This window comes from Polyodon spathula, chromosome 2 (assembly GCF_017654505.1).
Source record: "Polyodon spathula isolate WHYD16114869_AA chromosome 2, ASM1765450v1, whole genome shotgun sequence".
Classification (NCBI taxonomy): Eukaryota; Metazoa; Chordata; class Actinopteri; order Acipenseriformes; family Polyodontidae; genus Polyodon; species Polyodon spathula.
Genome location: NC_054535.1, coordinates 89,230,671 through 89,256,415, shown reverse-complemented (window position 1 = coordinate 89,256,415; position 25,745 = coordinate 89,230,671). Strand labels below are relative to the sequence as shown.

The 25,745-nt window shown below is 35.9% G+C and overlaps 1 protein-coding gene across 4 annotated transcripts; it reads left to right on the top strand.

Annotated features, from left to right (window-relative positions):
• The first annotated feature begins 453 nt into the window (after positions 1-453).
• LOC121303280 (YTH domain-containing protein 1-like) lies at positions 454-24,928 on the top strand. 4 transcript variants are annotated; one of them, XM_041233867.1, is made up of 18 exons: positions 455-655; positions 5,410-5,511; positions 6,089-6,408; positions 7,150-7,519; positions 8,034-8,123; positions 8,811-8,864; positions 9,459-9,553; positions 9,829-9,937; positions 10,042-10,159; positions 11,076-11,160; positions 12,488-12,654; positions 15,181-15,260; positions 17,071-17,107; positions 17,211-17,250; positions 17,421-17,465; positions 18,472-18,537; positions 21,012-21,146; positions 21,736-24,927. In XM_041233867.1, the coding sequence occupies exons 1-18, from the start codon at positions 628-630 to the stop codon at positions 21,949-21,951; spliced, it is 2,157 nt and encodes a 718-aa protein (XP_041089801.1). In that variant the 5' UTR covers positions 455-627; the 3' UTR covers positions 21,952-24,927. The 4 variants fall into 4 exon arrangements, with proteins under 4 accessions (XP_041089809.1, XP_041089801.1, XP_041089818.1 ...); XM_041233875.1 differs by lacking the exon at positions 17,421-17,465 and having other exon boundaries at positions 454-655; positions 21,736-24,928; XM_041233884.1 differs by lacking the exon at positions 8,034-8,123 and having other exon boundaries at positions 21,736-24,926.
• Positions 24,929-25,745: the final 817 nt, after the last annotated feature.

The window sequence follows — 25,745 nt, the reverse complement described above, 5'->3', positions numbered from 1 at the left end:
TTTGGGAATACAATATTTATAATTATTTTTTTAAATATTAAAAAACCCTCCCAAGTGAGGGTAAGGTTTTTGCTTTACCTACCAGTCCTGACCCCTTCCCCCATGCATTCTACAGCCTACTAAGACTAGCATTGGTTACTAAAAGCATACTGACAAGTATACATATAGCCTGTTTATATATATATATATATATATAGTAACCATATATATATATATAAAGTAAGCAGCTGGGGACTAACTTCAGCCGGCAAGTTCTTTGCAATTGGTATTTAACTTAACTGCGTACTAACCACGGGATCACCCCCAGTTAGCACACTGCTTCAGTCGTTGCAACTAACCCACTGTTTACCCTGTGTTGTGATTTAATGCACCCCGCTGTGTGACGGAGGGGAGGATAGCAGCAACAGCTTTGTGACGCGCTGTAGAGCGGATTGTGGGTAATCGTATTGTAGCAAAATGAGAGACATCGGGCGCCATTTTGACAGTAGGGACGGCGGAGTACAGCATAAAGCAAAACGAAAACAGTTTGAATTATAATCTTTTTCCAAAAAGGAGCGAAGCAGTCGGTAGGCAAGGCGAAGCGATTTCGCTGAAAAACAAATTGCTAAGCACAGAACGGAGAAGAGGATGGCGGTCGACAGAAGGGACGAGAAAGGTATTATTCTGGTGTTTTTGTTTAGGTTCTGATCTTTTTAGGAAACCAGAAAAGGGAGTTGGGCACAGCGTGTTTTGTAATGTTATACTAATGCTGTAGCTAAAGCTGTGTAATTAAGATATTCCACGGCCTGAAACGTTTTATATTATTATTATTATTATTATTATTATTATTATTATTATTATTATTTCGTGTAAGTGATTAAATTAACATACAGCATTTAGAAATCCATGTCTAAGGAACGCGCGATGTATTGTTGTGTGTTAGAATAATAACCGATTTCGCACCCCATCAAGAAGTAAATTAAGAAAAACATTCAATCTAGAGGTTTCAGGCACACAAAACAGTTGAAAAACTGTGTTGTTGTAAAACTGTTTACTGTTTAATTTCCATCCGCCGTCCTGATGCAGTGTCGTTTTTTCAACGGGAGTTCATCGCAGTCTGTTGCCTGCTGTAGTAAGCAAGTGTTTGCCTGGACGGGGGATTAAACTATGTAGCAATGCCTTTACTTAGTTATACCACACAATTACACATTTTCTGTAACGTCAGATTAAAAAAGAATCATCATGTGACTTGTCATATTTTTTAAATACATAAAATGGTGCCGCCCAAAGGCTCAACGCCCAGACACAGAATTACAACTAAGAAACGCCTTAAAACCTGTAAGTACAACTTGTCTATAGCCTCCAAATTAAAATTAATTATATGACTTTACATGTTTTTAATCAATTAAAATGCATGTGAGTAAAAGCCAGACCAAGGCAAAGGTTCCCGGATAGGGCATTAAAAAGGGTCTGAAAGTCTTTACCTACACAAAATTGCCCCTTTCCTATAGTCTGCATGCGAGGAAGAGCGGTCATTATAGCAGTTCCCATATTTGAAATTACTTGGGACAAATACCAATTATCATATTCACAAACTCTGCAGTAGTATCAAGATTATTATTATTATTATTATTATTATTATTATATTATTATTTAGCAGCCGTCCTTATGTAGGGCGACTTACAGTTATTACAAAAATTAATTAGTTATTAATCACCTTACAAAATATCAGTGCAGAAAAATCTTAACAACAATAGACTGTTACATGGCACACACAAATATTTTCCTCTGATGGGAACTAGACGAATCTGTAAGCCTTTCACATTGCTTAACTGACAAGTAAGGAAGGTTTCTAAATGTGGATTGCTAAATGATTCTTCGTATCTGTGACTTAACATTTGCCCACGCCATTATCCTGTAAATATCACAATTGACTGACTAACGATACAAATACACCCACCCATCGTTATATCACCCCCGCTGTACTGCAGATTCAGATATGTCGCGATCCTGGAGTTGGCTCCCCATTATCTAACTGCGTATGCCTTAGCTGCACTATACATTCAGGAACATAGAGTTACTGTTGGTTTTATTTCTTGCTGCACATCACAAATAACAGTATACAAAACAAAGCATTAATATCGTACTGTTATCATATACATACGTATTGCACGATAACACAAGCAATATCTACCTGCTGAAAAGGTTTTTATTTTAGCCAACGAGATGTTCACGTGTGGCGGCAATGCACTAGCAAGTCACAAGGCAGTGACGTCAACAACAAGGTAGCAACAAGCCTCCTATGTTGTGAATGGATTCTTTCAATGCAGCGGGTTTGTGCTTTTGAGAAAGGAGAGGAAGACTCATTAAATTAATTGGAGACAGAAGTTGATGAGAAGCAGTTGCCCTCCACTTGCGAATTAAAATGCGAATTTTATACGAAAAATGAGAAAGGTTGCGTAAATCATTTATACTGGACCCTGACACCCAATAAAACGAAGGAGTGGTTGTACGTATTTATTTGTTAGCCTATTTGTTTTTCAATGGGTCTCTATGTTGCGGCCCTCGATATATAGAGGATTTATACTGGACAGCGACACCCGCTATTTAACAAGTGGGTGGTGTAGTAGCAATTTCTGTTTGGCAATAAGACCTGGCTGGACGTCTGTGTACGTCGAATAATACAGACGCCGGGGCGTTGTGAGGCACAAGATGGGAGACAGTCAACATGGTTTTAGGAAAGGGAGATCGTGTCTAACTAACATGCTTGATTTTTTTGAGGATGCAACATCGATAATGGATAATTGCAAAGCATATGACATGGTTTATTTAGATTTCCAGAAAGCTTTTGACAAAGTCCCGCACAAAAGATTAATTCTCAAACTGAACGCAGTTGGGATTCAAGGAAACACATGTACATGGATTAGGGAGTGGTTAACATGTAGAAAACAGAAAGTACTTATTAGAGGAAAAACCTCAGAATGGAGTGTGGTAACCAGTGGTGTACCACAGGGATCAGTATTAGGTCCTCTGCTATTCCTAATCTACATTAATGATTTAGATTCTGGTATAGTAAGCAAACTTGTTAAATTTGCAGATGACACAAAAGTAGGAGGAGTGGCAAACACTGTTGCAGCAACAAAGATCATTCAAAATGATCTAGACAAGATTCTGAACTGGGCAGACACATGGCAAATGACATTTAATAGAGAAAAGTGTAAGGTACTGCACGCAGGAAATACAAATGTACATTATAAATATCATATGGGAGATACTGAAATTGGAGAAGGAATCTATGAAAAAGACCTAGGGGTTTTTGTTGACTCAGAAATGTCTTCATCTAGACAATGTGGGGAAGCTATAAAAAAGGCTAACAAGATGCTCGGATACATTGTGAAAAGTGTTGAATTTAAATCAAGGGAAGTAATGTTAAAACTGTACAATGCACTAGTAAGACCTCATTTTGAATATTGTGTGCAGTTCTGGTCACATCGCTATAAAAAAGATATTGCTGCTCTAGAAAGAGTGCAAAGAAGAGCGACCAGAATTATTCCGGGCTTAAAAGGCATGTCATATGCAGACAGGCTAAAAGAATTGAATCTGTTCAGTCTTGAACAAAGAAGACTACGTGGCGACCTAATTCAAGCATTCAAAATTCTAAAAGGTATTGACAGTGTCGACCCAAGGGACTTTTTCAGCCTGAAAAAAGAAACAAGGACCAGGGGTCACAAATGGAGATTAGACAAAGGGGCATTCAGAACAGAAAATAGGAGACACTTTTTTACACAGAGAATTGTGAGGGTCTGGAATCAACTCCCCAGTAATGTTGCTGAAGCTGACACCCTGGGATCCTTCAAGAAGCTGCTTGATGAGATTTTGGGATCAATAAGCTACTAACAACCAAACAAGCAAGATGTGCCGAATGGCCTCCTCTCGTTTGTAAACTTTCTTATGTTCTTAAGATGGAAGTAGAGTGCCTTCAGCCCCCCCGAGTCCATATATTCAACGTATAGACGCCCTAAAGGACCTTATTGCATTTATAATCCAGGTAAAACAGTGGATTTGAAGAAAAAAAGCATACATCGTGTTTAAGGCAAAACATTATTATTAGTGCGTTTTTATATTCAATATCCTTATGTCAAATAAAGTAGTTCCATGTATAACTTTGAACTACACACTAAGTTGAGTAAGTTAATTCAATTAAAACATGTAAAAGATTATTTGATAGTGTGCACATTGCCATTGAAAAAATACACCAGGGGGCAGAGTTGACACGGCACATGGTTAATTTTTCTTCCTGTCAGTGCAGACACACTGAGCAGAACAGAGGTGAGAAATAAAGATAAATTCAACAGATTTCAGTAATTTGTTCAAGATCTGTGTCACTGCGAGGTGGATAACGAGCACAGATGTCTTTTTGTTTTTACCTTTACTGTTTACAAAGCGATAAATACATTATTTGAAGTGACAAAGTCGGGTTAGTGAGCATAAATAGTGAGCATAGTGTTTGGTTTTTTTTTTGCTGCTGTCTTCCAGTTCATTTAATTGTTCATCATCCAAAAGTGGACTAATGGGGAGGGAGTCATAAATTGTCACAATTTATTTGGAGGCTATAGAAAAGAAACAATTATGTGGTATAGGTTTTAAGATGTTTTAATGACCTGCCAGGTAGTTTTGTCTTGGTCTGGTTTTTACCCACTGTTTTTTTTTCTCAGTACGTCTGCCTGCAGTAAGTATTATTTACTTTTGAGTCCGAGGCATGTGAGGGCTTTCAATGTCTTATGCACACAAGGAGTAGACTAATATTTATTATTGGACAGTTTTTATATTGTTCCCTTTGGGCAACAAAAAACAATGAGACCACATATTGGCAGATGGGGTAAACCATTAAAGCTTTTTTAAATTTTTGTTGTAAATTCAATTTACTATAAGAACCGCAGAATGCAGATAGTATTGACATCTGTGATAAATTGCAAATGCATTGCAAACTGTTGCATGAGGACAGTGTGCAGTCAATCTGGGATTAAGGTAATCCAGTAAAAATGGATTTACATGCAGAGAATAGAGGGGGTGGGGTGAAACATTTTATGGTAAGATTGTAAATGCAATGATTTGTTTTCATGCTAATCCATTTTTTTTTAATTCGGTCTGGATATATTTCCCTCACCCTTTGATCATTTCAAGTAAAGTGCTAATGGACATTTCAGACAGTATAAATTGAGTCAAGATGTGATACTGTCTGTATTGTTATGTTGCACAGTATTATAGTCTGGAATTGAACAGTTTTGTGCCCAGAGTGTATGTTACAAACAGATTAATATGACAGTTGTATGCATTGTACATTTACAGCTTCAGTATAGATAACTAAAAGCAGGTGCATCCAAAAAGCATTTTGGTCCCTGAACCTCACATTAAATGTTTATCTTGCAGATGGTGAACTTAATGTGTTGGATGACATCCTGACAGAGGCACCTGATCAAGATGATGAACTGTACAACCCTGAGAGTGAACATGATGTTAATGAGAAGAAAGGTAGAGGCAGTGTTTCATTTTCTCAAATGTGATGCTTTGTATTTCAGATTGTCAAAGGGCACCCTTGAATTTCACTTGATATTATAAGTACCTTTGTGGTAGATAATTTTGTTCCTGTATTAAAGCCTTAAAATAAGTAGCATGTCTCTATATACCACTGGGACAGAGTCAAAAACACCTTGTTTGAATTGGGACTTCATAAACCTCTGTTGGGATTGTGCGCTCTGAAGGTAGTGAGTGTCCAATGCAAACTACTTTAGAGGTGGGTGTTTAACCTCTGAGGGTTCTCAGTTAATTTTACAGTCAAGGAAATACTTAATTCTACTCAATCAAAAACATGCCCTTGGGTATGGTTGCAAACTACAGATGGACCCCAGCGGCAGTCCACATTTGATACTGTAATGAGATAAGATCAAGTTTTACGGACTGGTTTCATGGTGCAGATGGAAATGTGGCTTAGGCATATGGTAAACAAACATGAAACAATAACTATGAACTATATTGAATTGCTGTCTGTCTGATAATATCATGCATTACATTTAAACAAAATAATTGGCTTACATTTTTTGACTTGCAGGATCAAAGAGGAAAAATGATAGAGGTGACCATAACGACAGCAAAAGGCCAAGATCTTCAGGCCGTTATACCAGGCAAGTTGTCAAGAGAGCCCCAGGTTCCACAGTAAGCAGCAGCAAGAAACCTATGAGTGCCGGAGGCAGACATTCTTCAGACTACAAGAGTGAGGAATATCACTATGATAGAAGTAAGGACTGTGGTGACAGAAAGAACCACTCTGTAAGAGGGAGCAGCACAAGGGTTGCTCAAAAATCTCACCATCTGAAACCTGTGAGCGGAAGAAAGGATTCAGACAGGAGGATTAAACCGTTAATGGCAGAGGTAAATATATTTTAATATGTTAAAAAAAAAAGCCATTTGCAATCACATCTTCAACTAATGAGAATGCTGTATTGTAATCGCATCACTTTTAAATCTATCTATCTATCTATCTATCTATCTATCTATATATATATATATATATAATTTTATGAACATGCCTTTTAAGGTGTGTATGTATATAATATATAAAAATAAATAACATTTCCAGGTGATTGAATCTTACAGTACCCTTCACTTCAGCCTTATATCTTAAGGTTGCTACTATATTTTGGTCATGCGACTTTTTGGCGGATAAAGATCAAATCCTTTGAGATGCAGGCTTCATACAACTGAGTCTTATGATTCTCTGTAGGTCAAGTTTGATAGTGGGTATCGTTCAAGAGAAATTAATGTATTGTAATTTTGCAAAGCTGCCTGCCTCATATCTCGGGGACTGTGTAGGGCAGTGACTTATTTGCAGGGTTATGTAAAGTCTGCCTGCTAAGATTGTTGGTGGACTTGACCTATGACATTATGTCTGCCAAATTGAGGTCATGTGTGACACCATTTCTGCGGTGTAGGTGGTATATTTTGACTTAATGTGTTTAATATCTGTACGCAATTTTGTATACTATGATTCTCAGGTAAGTTCTACATGTCTTTTGTCCAGTAAAAATAAACTTTCCCACTGCGGCATTCTTTAAACCTGTGACGTATAATCAGTTGCTACTACAAACAATTGTGTACATTTTAATATAACAGAAACTGCGTCGCACCAGTGTGGAGAGCGGGAGGGCAAGCCGTTCTTCCAAAGAGGGTGCAAACTCAGACGAGTATGGGTCTGACCAGGAGACAGAAAGCTCGGCATCCTCTGAGGGAAACAACTCTGAGGACGAGGGGATGGATGAGGAGGGGGTTGAGTGTGATAAAGTTGATGGGGAGGATGAAGAGGAGGATGAAGAGGAGGAAGGAGAGGAAGATGAGGAGTATGAGCAAGAGGAGGCAGATCAGCGGGAGAGGAATGAAGAGAACGACTATGACACTCGCAGTGAGGCCAGCGACTCTGAATCAGAGTCGGTGTCTTTCTCTGAGGGGGAATCTATTAGATCTGGATCAGGATCTGAAGCATCAGGTACTTTGTTTCATTTATGTCTGTTCTCCCCACACAAACAGTTTTTTTCTTCCTGCAACTGATGTCTTTCACCGTACACCTGTGAACCCTTTGAAATCAGTTATATTTAAGTGTAGCCCTTCAGGAAGCCATAGGCAGGCATTATCGCTACGGAATGCATCTTCACAAGATACAGCTTTGCCTGTCCCCTTTCCTTTACTTTCCTGCTTCTAAAGTTAGATACCGCTGTTCAAAGTTATAATTAATAAAAATAATAAGTTGCTTAACAGCTGGTTTACAATCCTTCGGGGCTGCCTGCTCGTCAGTGCAGCCTTAAGTGTAATTGTGGGTTGACTTGTATGTTGTTAGAAGTTTTCACTATGGGTTGCTACCTGGATGTGTCAAAGTCTAAGTCTGTAGAAAGGGAGATTTGCCTGAAGTTATTCAAATGAAGTGCAGTATTATAGAACAGTCCTTTATCTTGAACAAATGGACAGTCTAACACAAGGGAAATGTTTTCCAATTTACTGTTCAGATAAGGAGAAAAAAGAGAAGAAGCGGGCTAGAGGGATTTCTCCAATCGTTTTTGATAGAAGTGGAAGCTCAGCTTCAGAATCTTATGCAGGTATAAACTTCTTATGATTCTGAAGAAGTTTAGGGTCCTGTTTAACATTGGATAGCAGTAGTTTGTTGTTCTATAGCATATAATGACTAGGTCAGAAAAACCATCTGCATGTCAGATCTCTAACAACTCAAGTTTGGTTTACTGAAGAAAAGAGTACAGATTTAATTAGGTTAAGGGTTGAGAGAGATATTCAAACTTTAAGTTGCACTGCAAGATTTCAGTTGAAAACCTTCACAGATGGTAGTCTTGCTGTCCCTTGGAAATTATGATGAATATTCTTTTGCAGCAATAATCTATTGATTGGCCAGTATTGCACAGAAGTACAGATTTTATTTATTTATTTTTGTTAAAGAATACTTAAATAGTGTTCTACTGACACCTGTTGGCTACCTCCATATAGTGTAAATTTCATGCAACATATAAAAGTTGATTTCAATGTCTCTAACTTGAAACCGTCTCGTAAAGATGTCTTAATGCGCAGTTCTGTCAAGTAAACCCATTCACTACTTATAGTGTAAAAAAAATGCCACTTATTTTTGGAATTGTAAAAATGCTTGTGATGCAAGGAGTAACGTTCTGTATCTCTCAATACATATACCTTAGCCCTGCTTTACAGCAAACAACTAGCCTTGTTGTATGCAAGTGTTGCTTTCTGTATATGATTTAATATCTGGTCTTGTTACATAGGGTCAGAGAAGAAGCATGACAAACTTTCATCCTCTGTGCGAGCTGTTCGCAAAGGTAGGTTATAGAACCACATTTTGTTTTTTCTTATCCACCATTTATACAGCAACAGTGTTATAGGGGATAGCCAGCATGGATTCAGAAGAATCATGCTTAACTAACCTACGTGACTTTTTTGAGGATGTTTAATGTAGATGATGACAATGCTTAAGATAATTTATCTTGATTTTTCAAAAGCCTTTGAGAAAGTCCCACATGATAGACTTGCATTAAAATCAGCAGGTATACAGGGGAAGACATATAATTGAATACAGAACTGGTTAAAGTACCACAAGGGTCTGCACTTGTACCCTTACTCATACTCTTTTATATAAATAACTTGGATCAAGGTATGCATTGTAAGATTGGTATAATTTGTAAATTTCACAAACTTGGTGGTAATGAACTCTGAAACCACAGCTCAGCTAATTAAAAGGGATTGAGACCATCTCTTGTGGCAAATCCCTGCAAAATATAAATGTTTGCACATCATATGCAGTGGATTTGGTAATCCAATGACTTTGTTGCATATAGTCAAACTATACTTCATAATCTTGGTTTTAACACAAGCCATTCATCAGAAGTATGTAAAAAACATGTTTTTGTTTTTAGATCCAACAAGTAAGCTGAAATATATACTTCGAGATGCAAGGTTTTTCCTTATTAAGAGTAATAACCATGAAAATGTCTCCCTGGCCAAAGCTAAGGTATGTAACTAATTACAAGTTTAACTGCTCGTTTTGTACTTTATACTTAAGACAACTTGTTGGGATGGAGGGGGGGATCTTAAAATCACTTTATTGAAAAAGTGGTACCCAATTTCCACTGGAGAGAAATATGTAAATCTGGTGGTTTTGTATTAAATGTTTACAGGTGCAATGCACGTTTTACTTGTTGTTCTGTTGTAAACAATTTTTGCCTTGGGGTGTCCATTGCAGAGGTATTGCATCTTTTTGATTTCGATTTTGATTTTTTAATTCAGGGGGTGTGGTCCACACTGCCAGTAAACGAGAAGAAGCTAAATACTGCATTTAGATCAGCCAGAAGTGTTATCTTGGTATTCTCTGTGAGAGAAAGTGGAAAGTTTCAAGGTAGGTTGAATTTGAACCAATATGAATAGTGGCTCATATTTTTTAACCCCGGTGTCTGCATTTTTTTTATTTTGCTCGATTGTTGTACTTTTTCCACGCCTCAGGTTTTGCAAGGCTTTCGTCGGAATCCCACCACGGAGGGTCACCAATACATTGGGTTTTACCAGCAGGAATGAATGCAAAAATGCTTGGGGGCGTATTCAAAATTGACTGGATTTGCAGGTACTAAAATAAACCTATTCTTGATTACTAAACACTAACACCTCTTTAGAGTTCTGTTGCAGGGCCAATAACTATGTAATCAAGAAAACAAATGATTTCTCTGGATACATTTCCATGAGTATCCATATAGCCCTAACTGAGTTGTCTGTCTGTGGTCCATTGCTAACAATGTCACGTAGTAAACAACCTGAAATTTGGTAGAAAGTCTGATAGAACCATGGTCCAAAAATGTAATTGACCATTAAAAATCTGAATTGCCACCTATTAGCAGCAGCTTATTCTAGTTTAAATATGTATTTTTTATTTTTATTATGAATATCAAACTTTGTTTAATCTTTTAAACAGATCGAAACATTCTTTAATTCTTACAAATATAAATTGATCCTATGTTTATATCTCGGTTCAGATTAATTTTGAAATAAGCCAATTCCTCACCTTATAAATTAATTTAAATTAAGGTCGAGTAATTTTATAAACTGTCACAGAAACCCGAGATGGAATTGTTTTCCTGTGTATCACTGAAGAGGCCTATCTATTACTTTTTATAATACGTGGATACCCTTATGATGCTAATATTAAAGACTAGGTTCAGCAGTACAGTTTTTTTTTTTTTTTTTTTTTTTTTTTTTTTGTTTCAGTGCTGTACAAACATTCTGTGTCATTACCTGTTTCTCTGATATACGAATGTACCAGCTTTACAGCTTTTTTAATGTTCTCATTTTGTTGATCATTAGTAGAACATTTCTGTACTGTGAGTTGTCGAGTGATTGAAAACGAGACATGTGTTTCAGTTGAAAGTAATTGTCTCAGAATCCAAATATAGCCTTCATGTATTCGAGAGAGAGGGGGACATAGTTATGTTCTGGTTAAACAGTTCTTCCGTATGCTTTAAATGTTTGTATTTTTTCTTTGGTAGACGTGAGCTGCCCTTCACAAAAACTGCACACCTCTCAAATCCATGGAATGAACATAAGCCAGTGAAAATTGGACGTGATGGACAGGTTTGGAATACATTTATTTCAGAATTATAATACATCTATATTCTACATTCTTTGAAAAAATAATTAGTTTTTTTTTTTTTTTTTAAATCTGCCTTTTGGTGTCTTCTGATGGTTCAGGGAAAAAGGTTACTAGGCTTTTTACTAGGGTTTTACTGTTACTAGGATTGTGAAATGAGTCTCTCAAAAATGGTAAATGTTGGTCAATTTTGAACAGAATCTTTGATCATCACTGTTTCAGCCTTTTACGTTTATCAGAAAAATGGAAAAGGTAAATATATATTAGCTTCCCTTAACATAAAGTCACTGTTACATACAAAATATAGCTCCTTAACCACCCAGCTGCTTGTCCTGCCATTTCCACGTTATATGTGCATCTGCAAAGTTGAACATGTCTAACATGCTTCAATGAAAAAATAAGAAAACTATTGTAAAAAGTGTATGCAGTTTTGTTTTTTACTGGCAGATGGCAGCAGCCCCTAAGAAATGTTCTTGACAGACCAGGTCATCTGTATATACACAGCTGAGAGTGAGAATTAATGCTGTGTATCTACAGAGTAAAACAAGGATTTCTTTGTTTGTTGGTGATACAGGTTGTAAAGAAGCCTTATCAAGTTTGGTACTGGTCAAAACAACCTATTTGTTTGTTGTACGTACACTTTACAGATAGTTCATATGACAGCGCTATACACCCGTGCCTGAAACTGGGGAAGATACTGTATATGACGTGATTGAAAATTTGCGATGCAAGTTTTCTGATGTATATGTGCTAGATAAAGACGTTAACGTTGACGAGGGATTGAAGTGCGTCTGCTGTGAAATCTGTCTCGCAAAGTAATTTTTAGAAAGTGATATGCCTGCACAAGTATTTTAATGTTATTGTAATGCTTTCATTGTAAAAAAAAAAAAGTTAGTTATACTTGTATAGTGCTGCCATTGGTGGGGAAAAAAAATATGTTATGTTGTGATCTGTATTATAATATTACAGTTGTAAACATGTTGTTGTTTAAGTTCTGTTGAAATGCTGTATTTCCGTTTATCACAATCTCAATAAAAAGTGTTTATATATATATATATCTTGAAATCTGCAAGAAGAGCATTTTTAACATGGAAATTGCCAAAAGTAAATGGACAGCTGGGTGGTTAAATGAGGTATTAAAGTTGTGTGCATAAACATGTTTGAGCTAGTACTATGAATTGGGTATTTAATACATTAATGGTACTCCCAAAAGTAGCTTGTATATTAATTAAGCTGGGCCTTATGTTGCATCAACACTTAGTTTTACTTTTTTTTTTACTTTTGACAATTTACTTTGTTTTTTATTTTAAGGAAATTGAATTGGAATGTGGAACTCAGCTTTGCCTACTGTTTCCTCCTGATGAAAGTATTGACTTGTATCAGGTGATTCATAAAATGCGCCACAAGAGGAGGATAAATTCTCAGCCACGCTCGAGAGGACGCCCCGCCCGCCGAGAACCAGGTCGCGATGTGGGAAGGTTAGAAATGTTCTTTGGACTGCTAATAGGCACTTGTGTTGGAGTAACATGACGGAGCTCTTGAGATTCACCATCACCGTTGTGTCATCAGTACAGAAGAGGGAGAATATGAAATCCTCAACAAAAAAAAAAGAGCTACATGGACAACTTGTGGCTTCAATGAGGATTGCACACAAAAATCGTTTTGGAGAGCAAAATGATGGAGATCCTCATTTAACTTGTAGAAGTTAATGTTACATCTGATGTTTGATTTGTTAAACTAAGTTGGTTGCAGTTTCTGCAAACCAGTGCTAAAAGAAAGATGCTTTAAATATCTGTCAAGCAGGTGGGGGGGAGAGTGCATGCTTTTTTTTTTTTTTTATTTAATACATAAGTTATTTTACTTTTATTTATAGAACCGTTGTTTTAATATCTTGCAAAAGCCTTTTCTTTCAGGTGTATCCCTGGGGATAAACCTAATCAGATATGGACTTTTATAAAGAAGCCATAATAATTTTTCAGAAGATGATGCCTCATTTTGAGGGGGAAAATAGTAATAAAAAAAAATACATATAAATTTAAATTAAGCTGTGCTTTCAAGAGGAGCATTTTTGCGGGACTTTCTCAGTTTTGCCATCATGGTGTGTTGCCCCATGCAAAATGTTCTGTTTAACACAAAAAAGTAGCCACAAAAAGAGTGCACACATCCTTCTGCTGAGCTGCTGAAAAGTGATAGGCCAGTGTCAAAGGGGGAATCTGGTTTGTTGCTGGGTCTCTCAAGGGCCACAGACAGGCTGTTGCTGAGCCTGTGTACAGTCTTTCCTGGTGCTTGCAGCAGTGCCTATGGACTTCTTAATGTTTTCAGGGATCAACTTAATTGTGCACTGCTGTATATGAACTCTGTTTGCCACACTTGGGAATTTAAAAGGGTTTTTTAAAGTATTCATTTAAAAAAAAAAAAAAAAAAAAAAAAAAACCTTATGAATGAACTGAAATACCCATGCTCCTTAACGCATTTCCCCCATGCCAGCATAGAAGGAAAAGTAATGTTTATACTGCTCACTTCTGAAAAGGACTGTGGATGTTTGTGTTGTGATGGTGCTAAAGCCATTGGTAATGTTTCCTATTGTGGAAACACATCCTGCGGTAGGTAGAAAAGCCCAAGGAGTGTTTCCATTTTCTTTTCCCTAAAGGACTTTTGTATACTCTTAAGGTAGGAGGAAACCTGGCAGTACCCCATTCTTTAAAGGCTTAAATGGACTGAGAACCCAGCTGAAGTTATAAGCCAAGGGGGTACACAGTGCTGTGTGAAAAAAGAAAAAAAATATATATAGATATATAAATGGAGTTTCCCTTTGTTTTTTGTTTGCAATGGACTGCAAAATATCACTGCTACCAACCCAGCTCTGCCTGCCAGGCCCTCCTTTTATGTTTGTGGCTTAGACCATAAATCATTAGTTGGACTGCTTTTATGAACTTTTCTATCATTATTAATGCCATCGTTAACAGTCACAAAACTACAAGAAATCGGTATGTTGCTACTTTAACCAGCTTCTTTTTTTGAATTTGCTGTAGGTACAAATTTTCATTAGTGCAATCTGCAATATTTTCAAAAAAGTTTTCTAAGCTGTATTATGGTAATAAATGTGATAACATATTAGATACATGTATGCAAAAACTAATGTACCAAGTAATACTTGAGTCTGGAAGTACTGATAGGTACTTCAAGTAACAATAGTTTACTCTGATTAGATTGTATGCACAAAAACTACAGTATAGATGGTCAGTTAAGGCTACAGCACATGTAGAAGCCAGTGGCTTCTGAAAGTGTATGAAAATGTACTTGCAGTATAACAGTATGTAGGTATATGTGGTTTTTTAAGCCTTCCTTCATTATTACTGTGCTAATATATTGGTTTTCCCCAATGACAAAGATACTGGTTTCACTTCTAAAACAGCAATAGAAAGCAAGTTTATTAAAGGTTCCTCTACCCTCATCCTGTCTTGTATACACACACATTCTGCCTGGTTTAGTCCTAGATTTGAAGACTGCTGTTTCTGCTAACTAATGCCTGGTTTGTGAATTAACAGTTAAAGTACTTGGAATTGCAATGTACCTGCCTATAAGCATTCATCGTAACTTCTCTAGGGAGTACACATAGATTGCTTTTTCAAAAAGCCTTGTTTAACAGACCCTAAGGAGTTCATGCTGTTGTGGTTATGTTTGTTTGATAGAGGCTTTAGTTAAGAATACACTTTGAAACAATACTATCATTTGACTTGCATTGTGTTGCTGCCAAGTGGTGAAACCATTAGCAAAACAATTTGACTAACATTTAGTAAAAAAGAAATGTAAAAGCTGTCATGTTTAGACTTACATTTCAAATTACACATTACAGACTCTTAGCAGATTGTCCTATCTTAGTAAGTTTAACATTGGGTGTGTTTTAGAAAGGAGATTCACATGCCTAATTGGTATACAATTGTATTTTAGCTGTATTGTAATGTGCACAATATTGTTCTTAATTATTTACCTAATTCATGTAGGCGTCGACCAGAGGAATTTGACATGCAAAGCAGAAAAAGACCAAGGATTGACTATCCACCTGAATTTCCGCAGAGACCAGGTCATTATCTCGTACTCATCACATTATTGAGGGTGACGTTTTTAAAGGAGTAAACCCTGCGTTTTTAATATTGTTAATTTAGAAATGTGTGGACTCTGTTTAGTATTTTACTACCAATATGCATTGTCCACAACTATTGGGTAGGTCGAGCATTGTTCTTTGTGAAAATATGTACGTGCATAGATAATACACTGATCCTTAAAACCTTACTAATAAAGCCAGAAATTACAGTAAACTAGTACATTGGTTCCAGAAACCTTGATGATCACTACTTTAGGAGAACCTAAGGTAACATTAGTTAGTCCAAGATTAATATTAACCAAGGTGTTCAGTGAAGCTCCCCTTTTAATCTCTAAATTTATTTCTTTGTTTATATCTGAACTGGGAAAAACTTTGAACTAAAATGAGACCAATTCAAACAGCTGCTAAGCAATGGCACTTGAGCAGAGGTGTTTTTTGTTTTTATTCTTTGGTGTTAGACTACAACTATAAATCCTGTACCATCCACAAACCAAACACTTAAGTCACAGAGTTAAGTAGACACAAGTTTTGACTATTTCCTTTATTTGTAAATGTACATCTATGCTTGGATATCTGTTACCAAACGTTAGTGAAGATTAAATGAGAGCAACAGGTATATGGAAGCATTTGCTGTGAGTGGTTTAGGTGGTTCACACTAGGCATTCGGTTCATACAAACGCATCACCTTATGTTCAAATCGTAGAAGCTGCGACGAGTTGGTAGATTTCAACTTCTCAGCGTCAAGTTGGTGACGTCATTTGCGTTCAACCAATCACGCCTTCCTTTAGAATTTTACAAGTAAAATACAGTTTACTGTTTATTATTTGAAATAAGTTATACTTGTATAGATGTAGTGGAAAATGTCTAAAGAACTAATAATTAAGCATGTACGGTACCATAAATAATCAGAATGAAAACTAAGAACTCAGGAATTTAAATCAGCAGCCTATGTACAGTGTTTACTTAAAGCGGGATGGTTGAATTGAGCGGGTCGGCTCAACAAAGTCTGAGCGAATGTCAGTGATTTTACCATGAAACTGAATGGTGGCATTTGCTGTCAGTCACACAATTTTTTTTTTTTTTTTTGGATCAGCAGTTTTTAAAAAGAGCCGCTGCTGTTAGTGAGTAAGTTAAATGCAGCTGTGTGCATGACTCCCTAACCTCCAGAAGACTGGTTTAAAAAAAAAAAAGACAACAGTCAGAATGAACTAATGCAGAGAGATTTCTCCGTGTGAACGACAGCCTGCATCCGTTCGTAGCATCCATCTGAGTTGTATGCTCAGTGTGAACCAGCCTCTTTTTAAATGTGTGTGACAGAGTTCAGATGTACTGTATACTGAGATAAATATTTATACCTTCGCCAATCTAATGTGCTCCCACCCACCCCCAGAAGACCAATTACTATCAAACCTGTATTTAAGACACTTATTATAATGAGCACTTTGATTACCAGCTAATGTGTTCCTGTTGTTGGCAGTTGTCGGGGAGCAATCCCTTACTATCCTTGTCAGTGTACATTATAGATGGCATTGTATATAAACACACAGTTGCCTTGGTTGATGTATTAACAGGTTTAACAGTACACTAATGAATGTTTCATATTGATTTACAACAGTCATTAAATTGTCTAGCTCCAGTTATTTCCATTCATCTCAAATACAAGTGCTGCTGTTTAGTATGGCTTGATTTGTATTTTTTTTTTTTTTTTTTTTTTGGATAGTACTACTGAAGTAAATTGTGAATATGATCTGCTTTGAATGTATTAATCAATGTATTGGTGTTTAAACAGGTTTCATGAAAGACCCTCGAAATCAGCATGTAGACAGGTAGGTTCCTGATAATTTATATCTAGATATTTTTGCTTTATGCTTTGTTTCCCTATATCAAATGAATCTGTCCCTTTTTAACAAGTAACTTCATTCCCAACAGACGTTTTACAGGAGTGCGACGGGATGTGTTTCTAAATGGGGTAAGTTTCCTGAATTTTGTAAAAAGCAAGCACAATTGTGTTCATATGAACAGTTCAGATTTTTTTTTTTTTTTTTGGCTTAACCCTTTAGTGCCTGTTGTAGAAAATTGTGTGTGTGTTTTTGTGTTTTTTCACCAATGTAACACAATTGACACCTGTTGCACGCACAGGCACTCCCTAGCTGGCCACGTCAAACCTCCCAAGAGCAGCACAAGGTGAGTTTGCTTGGGAGTGAGCAGGTTTTTGGCCCATGGTACCTTAGAATAAATGAATGTATCCACTGTTACATGTTTTTGAAACCATTCATTTAAATATATAAAAGTGTCAAATATGTCTTTTCAAATGACAAATCAACATAATTACTTGTTCTTTCCAAAGTCTGTTTTACAGACTGGGGAAAATAATTTGGGCATTAAAGGGTTAAGGTGAAAGGGTTATAGTTTAGACAATAGGGTCCATTTATGGTGTTAGTGTGACTTTCTTTCTTCATTTAAGTGTATCCATATAAAGAGGAACTCCCTTTTAAAATGCTTTTGTATAAAAAATAATAATAATTTGGCCCATTTTTAAAAATTTCTTTTGAAATGTGTTTGATTAATTTGTTTTTGTTTTAAAAATGTTTAGTTTCAAAAATGTAATTGTCGATCCTTGTTTTACTTTTTCACTATTTTATAATTTCTATTGTAAAGTTTTTATGCAAAAACAAGCCTAGTTCTATGCATTGGACGAAGCCACAGTGACATTTATTATTTCTCTTTTTTTTGTCTCCATAAACTTTATTCACAGTATAGAAATAACAAAAGAACAGTTAAAATTAATAATCCACCGCTGTATTAGTTTTCACTTGGCTTCCAAACATTAGTAGGAAAATAATAAAAACAAGTAATTTGTTATGAGTTCACGTTTCAAATCTGAAACCAATCAAATGCCATCTAGTTTAGAGTGATCGTAGATGGAACTTAATTGCTTAGATGTTGGCTGCATTATTTATTTTTTTGTAGTTTTATTATCTATGTAGCATGTGAAAATTCCTGAACATTTTTATTAAATGTTTTTATTATTAAATTGAAACTGTCAGTATTTCTCAGTTTCCAGAAGTTGTCATTTAAAAAATAAATTAAAAACATTTGAAAAATGCATGCTGTCAATGCACAACGATATCTTCTGATTTGCTTTAATCAGTATCTTTGGTTAAAACAAAACAATGTTTTCTGTTTTCAGTCTTACAATGATTATATGAGGGAATTTCATCACAGCATCGGGCCACCCCCTCCCTGGCAGGCAATGGCAAGTATTATTATTATTTGTTTTTTCTTATTTGCACTGGTCCTTCCTCATGGGTACTCTCGCTACCTGCCAACAAACCGATAAGATTTTCTTGGCCAATACCTGTAGCCGATGGTTATCTACCCATATCGGCCAATTGCTAGGATACCGATAATAAATACAGTGTAGATAAACTACTAGAACAACACATAGGGCCTATACTTAAACTGTTTTATAATTGTAAATGTTAAACAATTAACAGATTTCGTTTACTTGTATTTATGACAAAAACGAACAGATGTTGTTTACTTGTTGCATTTACTTCAGGAAATGATTACAAACTAAGAATAACATAGTAGTATATTGTGTGCTTGTCAGCAGTTTATACATGTGTTTTACAACATACACAAAAATAATACTTTGCATTTATACTAGTAAAAACACTGTAGAAAAAATATATAATGTGACATTTTTTATAGCTACTTGCTAGCAAACATTGTTTATTATAAATTTGACCTATACTGTACAGTAGAAAAAAAAAAATCTTATGCAATGTCAACTACAGCAACGTTCGTTAAGTTCATATTTTAAGCATACACTGCTTAAAAAGGCGGCCCAACTTAAATTGTTCACATAATCAAAAACAAAAAGATGTCATGAAAATATCCGGTTACAAAATTCAGTCAAACTTGAATTTGTTACTTAACAAGACGGCACAGTAATAAATTCCAGCTTCAAAATGCTGCCTAATACACCTGCAACCAATGCAGATTAAGATAAACAAACAGCAAGACAAACACAAATTACAAAAGGTAATTCCCACATAATGTTTAGAGAGCCAACAACTCCTTGGAAGTTCGGGAGATTGTTGTCATTGCTGCTGTAGTCTTGATTTTAAAAAAAGTGCTTTTCAGCTAAACTGTTTACGTTCAAGGATTTGATCAAGTGAGCTATGGAGGAGGACCTGAGGTGATGTCAGGCTGCCACATAGACGTCGCAGAGGCAGTTTTGTAACTAACCGCACATCGATGCTACATTTGAACAATAATTTAACTTCTTAATACTTTTTTTCTTACAAAAAATAAATATAGAAATAATGATAATTATAATAATAATAACTTTAACTATCAATGTTAAATAGGATTCAACCTTTTTTTTTTTAAGCATCAGAGTAATATTCTACTCACAGTTCATTGTTGGATTTAATGTAGCATCAAGTCTGTTGTGCACATAACTCTATCCTATTGTTGTCTTCAGATATTTAAAAAAAAAATCATCCAACGCAACTATTTTGAGACGTATTTACTGCATTTTGGTTGCACATTGCACAGCACTGGAAAAATGAGTGTCTCAGTGTTCCTGTGTCATTACAGTAAGCGTGCCTGACCAAACATTAAATGCTGTGCTAGAAGAAATTCAAGCATGAATATCGGTATACAATTTCGGCTAAAATAGGAAAAACTAGCGATAATCGATTGTGTTATCCCTTATCGGTGCCATGCCAACGGGCTACTGATTATCAGTGAACCCCTAATTCTAACCCCCCAAAATAAAACTGAATTTATCTTGCTTCTGAGTTAAATGCAGTCAAACTTTTTTATGTCTTTCACAATATGTTATACACCCATAAGAAAAGGAACCGGTCGGCTGGTTTCTCAAGTGCTTATGAGTAGAAGTTCATTGTTTGTCGACAGGCTGTGATTTGAGACAAACAATCTCTCTCCTGGAGACCTAAACACATATTTTCAAAATAGTCCTGATCAGAATCTTAAAAGCAAGCTTTCAGAACTCCCAAGCCTTTTCATGTAATCTGTTGTATCTGATTAACTAAACTGGTGGCAAGTCTCCGGTGGTCCTTGTAGTTTACTGTGGCTGACAGATTATCAGAACAACATGGTTTCTGATGGATTTCAGTTAAGGACGTGGAAGAGATGTGGCGCTAATAATGTTGTAGTACTATTAACCCAGGGGTGTCAAACTCCAGTCCTTGAGGGCCGCAGGGTCTTCTGGTTTTCATTCCAACTTAAGCTCTCAATTAACATAATTGATCTAATTATTTGTTGATTTGGCATATTTACTATTTTCAGGTCTTTTACAGTGCACTTGATTCAAGGTACACTACTGATGAAACATTTTGAGGCCTGAAGAGAAGTGTTTAATGTGTCTAGTTAATCAATTAATTAGACCAATTAAGGAACTGATCGCTCGGCTGGAAGACACTGCGGCCCTCCAGGAACTGAGTTTGACACCCCTGTATTAACGTATCATAGTAATCAAATCAGACGGTCAAATAATTGTTTCACCTAGAATGGCTAATTTTACGTTGTCACAACATAATGCAGAAATTATGTAACCAGAAATTACAAATGATTCCTTATTGAATGACTTATTTTGTAGAAGAGGCATGTTTAGAAAGAAAGCAAGTGGCAGCTGCAAAGTGAACATACCTGCATACAACGTGATATCTGTCTAACAGCTGTCTGTACATTTCATAGACCCCCTATCCTGGAATGGAGCAGCCACCACATCATCCTTATTACCAGCATCATCCTCCACCACCTCAAGCTCACCCACAATACTCTGGACATCACCCAGTGCCACATGACACCAGATACAGAGACAAACGTGTGGTAGGTGTTCTTGCATGTTTATCTCCTGCGATTATTGAAATGCCGTGAATTGCAAGCTAAAACTTCATTTAAAAAAAAAAAAAAGCAGCTTTTACCCTTACTAGGCCAAAGTTTAACTTGAAGTAAAACCACAGTTCTTATCCTAATGCTTCACCTGGCTAGTTTTGCCTCTATCAGCTTGATTGCTTTATATTCTGTTTAAAACCCAATATCCTTGTTGGTCTAACATTACATTTGGAGATAAAATCCATGGCATGTACATTTTAAACATTTTACAGTGGTGTAATAGCCTGGAGGTAAACCTGTAAAACCACAGACTTTAGTTGCACCACTTCAGGTTTCACAGACCCCAACTTGCATTAATGTTGGACTAGCTTTTATATTTTAAATGCCAAAATTGGCACCTCCTACTAAGTGCCAGGGAGATTTACATTTAGCTTTATAATGAACTAGAGTACACAAAAAAGTAAAGGATACCAATGAATTCTAATTTAATTGCTGAATTGAATAATGGTAACCTTTTATTTTGTTTCTCAATTTTAACATAAGATGTCATTTACAAACTATAAACTTGTTTCTTGTCTAACAGCATGATTATGACATGAGAGTGGATGACTTCTTGCGGCGCACACAGGCAGTGGTGAGTGGGCGCAGGAGCCGTCCCCGGGAGAGGGACAGGGAACGTGAGCGTGACAGACCCAGGGACACACGCCGAGACAGAGAACGCGACAGGGGCCGGGAGAGAGACCGAGAGAGGGAGCGGATCAGGGAAAGGGAGAAGGAAAGGGGAAGATACCGAAGATAATAACCCAGCACTGTTGAATACAAAATCCTTTGTGTTTACAATTGTGAAACTTTGTTGAAGTTGTCCCTTTTTTTTAAGAAACAAAAACACAAATTACTTTTTTGTATATTAGAAACAATGGCCCATGTATGTTTTGTGCATGCAGTATAACGAACTGGAGAGAAATCTACCAAAAATGCATATCTTAAACCTTTTCTTGTTTTTGTTTTGATTTTTGATTTGAGCAGGTGCAAGAATATATGTATATATCCTGTTTTATATGGACACAACTACCTGTTTGCCTTTACTGTTACCCATTTATGTGTTAATCCTGAAAACCAGGGATGGTAACCCTGCTCTCGCCACATTCTCTTGTTTGTTATTGCACATGGTTAAATGAAGATGTTGCTGCTAATAAGGAGTATTCAGCTGTACTTGTACAGTGTAATGATGACTGTATGGCAGTGTTGTAGCAAGTACTTTTTTTATAGTCTTTTTTTAGATTTCAAACCATGAATTTTCCAGTGTTGAAAGATAAAAGTAATATTAAGACACTATTGCCACCTATTTTAAACTTATTTTCAACCATTTCCTTTAGGACCACTTAGGATTCCAGTCAATACTATGTATGGCTTAAACTAATAATACAGTGGCTTGCGATGTACACAATTTTTAGTTTGTAGTTAAAAAAAAAAAAAAAAAAAAAAAAAAAAAAAAACCATAAAATAGTACAGTATCATTTAGTGATCCTTTTGATATGAAATAAAACCAAAAATATCATCTGATTGTATTTTTGCTTTTGTATTGATGCACACCAAGACAATATTTTTCTTCAAAGGACAGGCTTTGTAAGTACAATTTTAATTGGGATAAGTGCATGTGTATTGGTATTGCTAGTTTAGTCTTTTCTGGACTCTTAGGGTGACAAATTGGTTTTGATGTTATAAATTTGAATTAGTATGGGGAAAAGGGTGTTTTGAATACTTCAAAGAATTCTTTTCAATATATTTAAAACCAGTTTTACAGCCTGCAAGAATCGGAAAGTGTTTATTTATAATCCTGTACACTGAGAGGCAGCCCACTAGAGGGACCCGTGGATACTGGATTTAATTGTTTCAATTTGAACCCAGAACATATTGTGAAGTTTCTAAGAAAGTGTCTGGTATAATTGCTTAATCTGTGTTTTGAAAAGGTCTAAATTAGATCTGGCTTTAATTGGATGATTTAGCTTGGGTACTAGGCATTTCCTCGTTGAAACAAAGTCATCTATATACAGTGCTTACAGGTTCTAAAATCAGAAGAGAATGATTCCTGCCCTGACTTGATGTTACAGCTGGTAAGGAGAACATGATGTCAAATGTAAGGGATGAGATTTTGTTCTTGTAAAGGTAATTAAGAAAATATCCCTTTTGAATACAACCTAAACTCCTATTAATAATGTTTGTTTCATGTAGCAGTTTTTTTTGAACTTCTAAAGTTTTCGTCCCATTACTGACTGATCAAAAGTGGGGGATTGAAGAAAGGTGGCCTTTCTGTGATGGATGAAATCCAAATCTACTGGTAAATTATGTCTCATTGACCAGTCTGAAATTAGAAAAACATTACAGTTTAAAACACTCTTACAAGAAAAAGAAAAATGGTCACTGGAATTTATACAGGACAGAATGGATTTTGGGTAAAATTTAAAAAAGAAAATGTCAGCAGCTGTTTTAAACAGGCAGTTCTCTGATTTATGTCGCTTTATATATTAACAGAACATTTGCTAACATACAGTCAATTATCCACAATGGCCGAGTTATATTGCTTTGAGTTTTATAATGGGTGATTATGGACAAATTTGATAGAAAGAGTGGTTACAATGTCTTTCTATGGCCCATAGGGGGTGCTGTGAATATCTAATTTACTTAAATTATTGTATTATTGTTCAAACATGCCTATACCTGGGTTTATGCTTTTTTTTTTCTGAGAAAGTGCATATATTAGCTTTCATATATTAGCCCATATGCCTGTGTCGGAGTATGTGTCCCCACAGCTCAATAAATGCAGCATGTGGGAGCTAAGTTGTTTATAAATTTGCAATACCATACTACACCAAGTTGTAAAAGTAAAACTGATTAAATACCATTTTAATCTTTTAGTTAGATTTATTATAGATTTTCTTTCTTTTGAACTTTGTATTTGTCAACCCCACATAAAGGTGAATGTGCCTGTTTGTGTAATCAGTGCTTCAGAACACTGCTGTTGGTGCATTAACAAGTAAAGCAAATATACATTGTATGCATTTAATATGGACACTGCAGTATTTCTACAATCCCCATAAAGTGATACGCTGGTCAGCTGTTTGACATCCTTCCAAAAACATTCTCTATTGAAGTAACTAGATTGACTACTACATCATTCTGGTAACTGCTGGGTGCTCATACTTGGGTATACACTGTTTTCAAATGCAGCTACCCTATAGTTCCTTATTAACACCTATGTACCCATATCAAGAGCATAATTGCCCTCAAAACTAAAGATATTTAGTTTAGAACATATCCCTTGAACAACCTAAACTACAAATAATGTTTGTTTCATATAGCAGTTTTTTTTTTTTTTTTTTTTTTTTTTTGTGATAGTAAAAACAACACATTAAAGCTGTAGTGGGATTTCTAATATATTTTCACTTCCTCATCAGCTCTAATATAGTCCTTCATGCATGTGTGTCTTGTGTATAAGCACATCCCTCATACACTCTCCTGTTTGCACAGTAATGGAAAACGGCACCCTTTAGGCCACAGTGGTGAGCATGAATGTTGAAGCACAGCTTGTAGCAACATGCTTAGTCTTATCTGAATTGAAAAAGAGCTTTAATCTTGTAAAAGCACAACTCGTTAGACAGAATATTTTCTTTGTTTTTGGGACAGACAAGGTCTAAATACATCCTTCTAGAGCTGGTATATCATTGGCAATGAAGTAAAATAAAAAATTGTGGCCGTTTTTCATGTATACCTGAAATAAATATTTTTTTAAAGTTATGTGTGGTGGCAAGACAAATTTTTACACATTGAATTAATACAAAAGTTGTATCTGTGCATTGAATAAGACCTGTTTTAATTTAATGTTAGTGTGGGGTAATATGATCATGTGACACTATCAGAGGTCAAAGGGCAGTCATGTTTTGAGCTGTTTTTGGACTTTGTGAGTTCAAATGGTTCGAGAATGTGTTCCACCTGAGCTAGAAATGTTTAAGAAGGCTTGCATTATTCCTCAGATTATGTGTCTGTTTTTTTTTTATTTATACCTTACCAGTTTTGGCAGGGTGTCATAGATTACCTTTGACAAATATTTTATGGTTTTTCCAACATTCCACAAAAATGTCTCAAACCCATGCAAGTTATGCATCTATGGAAAGCTTTTGTGTCTCCCATGTCATATTACACACCATGTTTTTTTTTTATATTTTCATAGGTAGAAGATATATTTTAAATTGTATTTATGTCTGCTCTAACAGACATTTTGTATCCTTTGAACTTACCCACTTTAGAGCTATCAGGAGCATCAACCATAAGCTTCCTCCATAAAGAAAAGCATTTTCAGCAGTTGTAGTTCTGAATGTGCCTTACAATGGAATGATTTTTGTATTATACCATTATAATCAGCCTGCAGTTCTCTAACACAATATTAATGATGACTTCCAGAGAAATGTCTGTTATATAATGCATTATAATAACAGTAATTAATATCAACAATAATGTGTATAGGAGGCACATTATTGTTGCTTATAAAAGCACTGGGGATTCCCTTTTGCCTTACTCTTTCTCCTCATCCTCTTC

What these genes read in the sequence shown, in the direction of transcription:
- LOC121303280 (XM_041233867.1), top strand. Translation starts at nt 628, where the DNA reads ATGGCGGTCGACAGAAGGGACGAGAAAG. An exon ending in TGAATTTCCGCAGAGACCAG is followed by an intron (nt 15,261 to 17,070) that starts GTCATTATCTCG and finishes GTGTTTAAACAG; the next exon opens with GTTTCATGAAAGACCCTCGA. An exon ending in GGGATGTGTTTCTAAATGGG is followed by an intron (nt 17,251 to 17,420) that starts GTAAGTTTCCTG and finishes TTGCACGCACAG; the next exon opens with GCACTCCCTAGCTGGCCACG.